At 42.9% G+C, this 8,505-nt stretch overlaps 1 protein-coding gene across 1 annotated transcript in view; it reads left to right on the top strand.

The window, feature by feature from the left end:
• The first annotated feature begins 4,898 nt into the window (after positions 1-4,898).
• lypd6 (LY6/PLAUR domain containing 6) overlaps positions 4,899-8,505 on the top strand; it is a 32,088-nt gene continuing 28,481 nt past the window's right edge. Inside the window, exons 1-2 of the mRNA XM_043694593.1 lie at positions 4,899-5,759; positions 5,985-6,166. Coding sequence (XP_043550528.1) covers positions 6,049-6,166 — 118 coding nt within the window. The 5' untranslated portion in view covers positions 4,899-5,759; positions 5,985-6,048. The remainder of the gene's footprint in view (positions 5,760-5,984; positions 6,167-8,505) is intronic.

The following is an 8,505-nucleotide window of genomic DNA, read 5'->3' as shown; positions in this document are numbered from 1 at the left end:
AAGGTAATCAAATACAGACTGCAAACAGTATGCTGAACAAACACACTTCACCAGTGATTCTAAGTTTTCAATCTCTTTCATTTCAATGGTAATAAACCTCTGAAACTATTCTGTAATGTTTACATTATATGAATAGCTTTATTTGAAGACAATTGTTTAATTACTCACTAGTTCTCTATGTAATCACCACCCAGTGCCTACTATTTTCCGCATAATTACCGTCTGGTATCCATTATCTATATGCAGTCACTGCCAGGGATCTATTATTCTCTAGACAATTGCACGAGACATCCATTATTCTGCATACGCTCCACATTATTAATCTTTTGTAGAGTGGATCTACCATTATCTGTAGCAATTTTATTTTCAATTCAATTAGATTTGCTTGCAGGAGCATTTCCTCTGTGCTTCAGGTTAATGAAGTTGTAAGAAGAGTGAATTCACAACATTGTTCCAGTCGACCTTGCTATTGCTCATCCTTCCTGACTGAATAAAATAGTTGAAATGGCCATTTCATTTTTTGGATAATTTGAGATCCGTATTTCCTCAGAATGAAGGGCTGCAGGTTGAACAATGGGCCCTGAATTCAGCAGGCTTGATGGTTCAAGTGAAACAGGGCAAAAGTGAGGACTGCAGATGCTGGAGATTAGAGTGGTGCTGGAAGAGCACAGCAGGTCAGGCAGCATCTGAGGAGCAGGGAAATTGACGTTTCGGGCAGAAGCCCTTCATCCAATTTGTCCATGCCAACCAGACATCCTAATCTGACCTAGTTCCATTTCCCAGCACTTGGCCTATATCCCTCTAAACCCTTCCTATTCATATACCCATCCAGATGCCATTTAAATGCTGAAATTGTCTCAGCCTCCATCACTTCTTCTTCAGTCAGCTCATTCCATACATGTACCACCCTCTGTGTAAAATAAGTTGCCCCTTAGGTTCCTTTTAAATCTTCTCCTCTCACCCTAAACCTATGCCCTCCAGTTCTGGACTCTCCCATGTCAGAGAAAAGACCTTGTCTATTTACCCTATCCATGCTGCTCATGATTTTTCTAAACCTCTATAAGGTCACCCCTCAGCCTGTCATGTTCCAGAGAAAATAGCCCCAGTCTATTCAGCCTCTCCCTATAGCTCAAACCCTCCAACCCTTGCAACATCCTCGTAAATCTTTTCTGAACCATTTCAAGTTTCACAACATCCTTCCTATAGGAGGGAGACAAAAATTGTACACAATATTCCAAAAGTGGCTTAACCAATGTTCTATACAGCTGTAAAATGACCTCCCAACTCCTGTACTCCATACTCTGACCAATAAAGGAAAGCATACCAAATGCCTTCTTCACTATCCTATCTACCTGCGACTTTACGTTCAAGGAGCTATAAATCTACAATAGTCCCACTTTCCAGCACTCGGAGCATAGCTTTAAATGTTATGTCAGCTGATCTCACCCAAGTGCACTTGGGATTTAAAGCTTTTGGCAAAAAATGCTCTTCCCAGTTTAACTCGTGCCTCCAAATTATTATACATGAAGGTAAGCTGTCAATCATGAAACAAGACTATGTTCGTGAAATAACTACACAGAGGCTGGTATCCCATCACCAAATCACCCTTTATTTACTTGTGCACAGTACATTGGCTGTGGCCAGCCAGCTCGGAGTCAATCCCCTGAACTGAGGAGATTCTGAATCCCCTGCTTGTAGTTTTTCATTCACCACCAGGAAGGAAAACACCTGAATGACCAGTATCCCCTGTTTATACGGTCAGTCAGGGCTTCCTGATTAGCCCAGGGCAATAAGATTACAGATTAGATTACATTACAGTGTGGAAACAGGCCCTTCTGCCCAACAAGTCCACACCGACCCGCCGAAGCGCAACCCACCCATACCCCTACATTTACCCCTTACCTAACACTACGGGCAATTTAGCATGGCCAATTCACCTGACCTGCACATCTTTGGACTGTGGGAGGAAACCGGAGCACCCGGAGGAAACCCACGCAGACATGGGGAGAACGTGCAAACTCCACACAGTCAGTCACCTGTGTGGTGATTCCGATCAAGGATCCTATAGTCGGAATCCACCTGGTTCCAATCACTGTAATTGGCATAGAGGTTCCACTGTCAGGTGCACACTGTGGCCAATAGTTGGTGGAGGTCTGTTACATCCCAAAAGTGGATAACTTCCAAAAAATCATGTGTGCAGATCATTGAATGCAAAATGAAGTTTTGAAGTGAGCATCCACAATTTCAGGTGATTGGTCACATCAATTGGCTTGGGTGTGGTGCAGAAAATTACCAACAGTGTGTTTTCAATTCCTCTCTGTCAAAACCATGTGTAGTATTTCTCGCACTGCAAAGCCACAAAAAGTCCCCCATTCCTGAGAGAAGTAAGATCACATTCACTGGCAGTAGAAAATAGTTATTGTTCCCAATTCTGATTTTGAAAAAAATAGCGTCAGCCTTCCTATGCACTGTCTCCTGTTCTGGTGAATATTTTGTCACAGTTATCTTTGTGAAGCTTTCAGTTTAGTGAGCCCATATCACTGAGATCTGTTTAAACTACATTGTTGGTAGTGTTGTACCATGTTCAGGAAGGAGGTGAGCTTCTTCAAGGAAGGCATCCTTGCAAGAGGATTCGCAGTAGGTTAAAATCAACTAGGAGAAAGTGAGGACTGCAGATGCTGGAGATCAGAGCTTAAAAATGTGTTGCTGGAAAAGCGCAGCAGGTCAGGCAGCATTAAAGGAGCAGGAGAATTGACGTTTCGGGCATATGCCCTTCTTCAGGAATCTGAAGAAGGGCTTATGCCCGAAAGTCGATTCTCCTGCTTCTTTGATGCTGCCTTACCTGCTGCACTTTTCCAGCAACACATTTTTAAGCTCTGATCTCCAGCATCTGCAGTCCTCACTTTCTCCCTGTACCATGTTCAGCACACTGGCTGATTAGTAAAAGGCCACATTTCAAATGACCAGCAGCAACACACAGGCAATGACTTCTGTGCCCACACTTGTAGCTTCTATCCACAGATTATCCCTTAAGTCTGGAAAAATTCTTTACTGAGGAAAGAAGAAACTTGGAAGTGTGTAAGGTCTTTTACAATGTCAGAGTGATATACAACCAATGGAGTGCTTTTGAAGTGCAATTGCACTCAGTGATGTCTCAAAAAACAACAATGAAATCAATGGCAGGATTAATTGTTTTAAGGTGTTAGTTCGTTAAGAAATGTTGGCCAGGACAACAGGAGAACTCCCTTACTCTTCACAAGGGAACATCTACATCCACCTGAAAGGGCATTGAGTGCCTCAATTTAAGGTCTCCTCTGAGAAATGGCACCATCAACAGAACAAATTATGAGCTCAAATCTCCAGAGTAACTTAAACTCATGGGTTCCAAAAATTACTTTTGCCCCATTGTACTGGGTACATTGTGATTTTGAGGGAGGGAACACTCCTTTGCTGGCATTCCAGGGACATGCAGTATAATAGCTTTACAGTCTGTGCAGACACAATGGGCTGAATAGCCTCCTCCTGTGCCCTCACACTTTTGTGGTACTTGTATTGTGTGGCTGTGCTGAAGTGAGTCAGGAGGAGAAAGGGGAATGCTGGAGGGTGCTGAGAAGGAGAGTGTGCAATACTAGGTGAACTGTACTAGTTTGCCACATTAAGCTTTCTTGTTAAAACTAATTACATTTTGTTGACAGCCTTCAATAGTCACTTTAATGATTGGTTAGGTCTGATGTTGAATAAGTCAGCCTGATGTTGGCTGCATTCAGGTGGAACCAATTTCTGGTATGAAGTATTGGACTAACATAGGTCCCCACATTGGCAGATTCAAGGTGCCTGATGCCTGTTGAAAGTGGTCATCATAGAGATACCTGTAGACTGCCAAAATTGACGAGGTAACAGACTTCCAAAGCTGCTTGGGCATGGAAATCTGGCTCCTTAATTGGACCTTCATCCATCTTAATGCCTGAAAATGGGTGCAATGAGAGCAAATTTCACCCTGGGATATCTGTCCTGAAATCACTGATGCTGTCACAAATCAATGTTCAACTATACACAGGAATGCATGAAAATCCAATAAGATGTACTTGAACTCAGTTGGAAATACTTTCACCTCTAGGTCAGGAGGCTATGAGATCAAGTCCCATACCAAAACCTTAAGCACATGATCTGGTCTGACACTTGAGTACAGCATTGAAGGAGTGCCTCATTTCTGGAGATGCTATCTTTCAAATGAGATCCATCTGCCTTTCATGTGAATAATAAAGGTCCCACAGGCCTATTCAAAGGAAAGCAGGGAATTTGCCTGGTGGTCTAGTTAATGCCTCTCAATTGATTAATGTCATAATTTATTTAATTGCTGCTCAGGAGATGTGGCTGCTGCATTAACCAAACTAACAGCAGTCACAGCAATCCAAAAACAATTCATTCAGTAAGATAACTAGATGCTGTAAATGCAGTTACTTCTTTTTTGCTTTCTTTTAGTTGTTTGCCATAAATCTAAGCAGCACCTTTTTAATTGTATTCCTGCCAAGTAATTACATGCTGTCATTTCATTGAAGGTGTGTGAACAATTCTGAAAGGGTGTAGTCCATTTTCTGTAACATTTTTACTTGATAAATTTGAACCGCTCAAGTTATAGGGTTTTCACACCCATACATTGTATGGAGATGTTGGCAAGTCATTAAAGTTTTTAGAAGAAGTTTTTAAGTTCTGTAAAAATGTAATTTTTAAATTAATTGTTCACACTCGCTGCTTGTCAAATGTGGACACTTCTGGGTAAGCTGTACAAATGAAAGTATGGGATTAATAAATTTCCACCGTACAAGTCATTGTATTTGAATAATAAATATTGACTTTTTCAACAATCGCAACGTTTAATGGAGGGTCCATTGTTTGTTCATGATATGTGCTGCAGTACTTTTCTCTATCCCTTTTAGTAAGAGGTTGACAGAACATAACATGCCAAAGCAAAGCACACAGTCTGAGGATTCCCTCTGACCTGCTGGTAATGTAATCTAACTGCAGACAGGAACGGAACGAATTATAGGGGTCAGTGGTGTGCCTGCATTAAGCCTTGCCCTGCTCACAAAGGGGTTTATAATTGTGAGAATCAAGCTTTTATTAGGTGCACTGAGCTGGAAGGAAAAATATTTATAATAACGTTCTCCCCCATCAGGAAGCCGAAACCTTTTGTGTCCTCATCTGGTGATGGTAAAGAAAACATGTCCCCACGTTAATCATCTCAGACAAATGAGCAATTGTATCCTTTGCTTCATGAATTTGTCAGTTAATTTTATGGGCATGGTGGCAAAGCAAAGGCCACAGTGTTATAATGGAATAAGTCTGAAGCAACAGCAGACGAGGAGCTGGGGAAAAGCATGCTGTGGTACCCTACTGAGGCAAAGGTTCAGCTTGTAAAGGCTAAGTGGATTTGACATTTCCATACCTCAGCCAAAAGAAAAAGAGAATGTAACAAATCAAATTATTGGAGGCCAAATCCTGAGGAAATTCGGGCTGGAGGGGTTGGAGGAGGTAGAAAGAACGAGGCTTTGGAGTTGACTGACAATTTTTCTGCAACTTGCTTTGTTATTTTAGCTGGCTAAATCATGCAGCTGCTTGAGATGAATCCTCCTCCTCCCACCCCTTTCCACCCTAACCCACCATCTGCCCAACACTCCATCTGCCATACTTGACCTGCTGCCAAGGAAGGAGAAGTCACTGGCACAGTTGTCAGTCAATTGCCAAAAAGAATCAGCTCAGTGGGTTTGATGTGCGGTCTGATGAAACAGTCCTTTTCTTCTTTGGCTCTTCATCTCTACACGATAAATGTCTAAAATATGATGTTTGTTTTAAAAGCTGGGTTGGTGTCAGGGAGACACTGTGTGTGGGAAACACTGTAAACTTGTCTGCATGAGTTGGGCAGTTGTTAACTAGCTGCCATCCTTCTATTTGGAGTGGCTCTCAGAAAACTGCTTTGTTTTTAGGTACTTTCTACCAGGGAAGAAGGCATCTCATTGGATATCTGTATGCCCAAGCCCAAGACCAGCAATGGAAGCCCGGCCTGCCCCGGCCTGGGTCCTGCTGCTAAGCCTGATTGCTGACTGTCTAAAGCTGGCCCAGTCTCGGGAGTTCACAGTGAAAGATATCATCTACCTCCATCCTTCAAGTAAGAAAAGATAAAGAGGATTATATCCTATTTTTAATCATGTGGCTGATCTTGCAATACTTGGTGAATAACATAATGACATTTCAATTTTGAAGTAATGAGTAATGCCCATTATATATTTGATCAAATAATTGCTGTTTATGGTGCTGTGTTGTGACATCTGAAGTTTCTGATGACTAGCTATAACCATACAAATATCTGTACTGGTGTATAATTTTAAGTATGCGATGACAAGTTTGGAGGAGTGTTAGCCTCGGTTAATAATTTGCAGATATCGAGACGCAGGAGTCACAGGTAGATGGGGTCACAAAGAAGGCATTTGGTACACAAAAGGTCAATGCATTGAATATAGGAGTTGGGAGATCATGTTGTGGCTGTACAGGACATTGGTTAGGCCACTTTTGGAATTCTGTGTTCACTTCTGGTCTCCCTGCTATAGGAAAGATGTTATTCAACTTGAAAGGGTGCAGGAAAGAATTACAAGGATGTTGCCAGGGTTGGAGGTTTGAGCTATCGGGAGAGGCTGAATAGGCTGGGGTGTTTTCCCTGGAGCATCAGTGGTTGAGGGGTGATCTTATAGAATATAATCATGAGGGGCATGGATAGGATAAATAGCCAAGGTTTTTTTCCCAGGTTAGGGAAGTCCAAAAGTAGAGGTCATAGAGAATAAGGATGAGAGGGGAAAGATATGAAAGAGACCTAAGTGCCAACCTTTTGAAGCAGATGGTGGTGTGTGTATGGAATGAGCTGCCAGAGGAAGTGACGGAGGCTGGTACAATTACAGCATTTAAAAGGCATCTGGATGGATACATGAACAGGAAGGGTTTAGAGTGAATATGGGCCAAATGCTGGCAAATGGGACTAGATTAATTTAGAATAAGTGCTCAAAATTGATGAGTTGGACCAAAGGGTCTGTTTCCATGCTGGACAACCCTATGACTCTAAGACATTCTTGTTTTGCATTCAAAATTGCTTATAAGTTGTTTTAGATCATTTCCATGTTGTTCGGAGAGATAGAACAAAGAAAATTTACAGCCCAGGAACAGGCCCTTCGGCCCTCCAAGCCTGAGCTGATCCAAATTAGATTAGATTACTTAGTGTGGAAACAGGCCCTTCGGCCCAACAAGTCCACACCGCCCCGCCGAAGCGCAACCACCCATACCCCTACATTTACCCCTTACCTAACACTACGGGCAATTTAGTATGGCCAATTCACCTGACCTGCACATCTTTGGACTGTGGGAGGAAACCGGAGCACCCGGAGGAAACCCATGCAGACACTGGGAGAACGTGCAAACTCCACACAGTCAGTCGCCTGAGGCGGGAATTGAACCCGGATCTCTGGCGCTGTGATGCAGCAGTGCTAACCACTGTGCCACCGTGCCGCCCACTACTGTCTAAACCTGTCAATCAATTCCTAAGCCTTTGTATCTCTCTGCTCCCCACCTACTCATGCATCTGTCCAGACCAATCTTAAATGAATCTACCGTGCCTGCCTCTACCAGCTCTGCTGGCAACGTGTTCCAAATGCCCACCACCCTCTGTGTGAAGTACTTACCAAGTGTATCCCCCTTAAACGTTCCACCTCTCACTTTGAAAGTATGACCTCTCGTTATTGAATCCTTCACCCTGGGGAAAAAGCTTGTCTCTATCCACCCTGTCTCTGTCTCTACCCTTCATGATTTTGTAAACCTCAATCAGGTCTCCCCTCAGGTTTATTTTCACTAGAGAAAATAAGATTAACCTACTGAACCTCTCTTCATCGCTAGCACCTTCCATACCAGGCAACATCCTCGTAAACCTTCTCTGCACCCTCTCCAAAGCGTCCACACCCTTTTGGTAATGTGGCAAGCAGAACTGTACACAGTATTCTAAATGCAACTGAACCAATGTCTTGTACAATTTTAACATGACATGCCAGCTCTTATACTCAATACCCTGTCCAATGAAGGCAAGCATGCTATATGCCTTTTTGACCACTCTATCCACCTGTACAGCAACCTTCAGGGTACAATGGACCTGCACTCCCAGGTCGCTCTGCCCAGCAATTTTTCCAAGGCTCTTCCATTCATTGTATAATTCGGCTCTAGAATTAGACTTGCCTAAATGCATCACCTCACATTTGTCTGGATTGAAAGCCATCTGCCACTTTTCTGCCCAAATCTGCAGTCTATCTATATCCTCCTGTATTCTGACAGTCCCTTATGCTTTCTGCTACTCCACAAATCTTTGTGTCATCTGCAAACTTGCTGATCATACCAACAGTGCCCTCTTCCAGATCATTTATGTATATTACAAACAACAGTGGTCCCAATATTGACCCCTGTGGAACACCACTG

The sequence above is a fragment of the Chiloscyllium plagiosum genome, chromosome 7, assembly GCF_004010195.1.
Source record: "Chiloscyllium plagiosum isolate BGI_BamShark_2017 chromosome 7, ASM401019v2, whole genome shotgun sequence".
In the NCBI taxonomy this organism is placed as follows: Eukaryota; Metazoa; Chordata; class Chondrichthyes; order Orectolobiformes; family Hemiscylliidae; genus Chiloscyllium; species Chiloscyllium plagiosum.
This window is presented reverse-complemented; position numbering and strand designations above follow the sequence as displayed.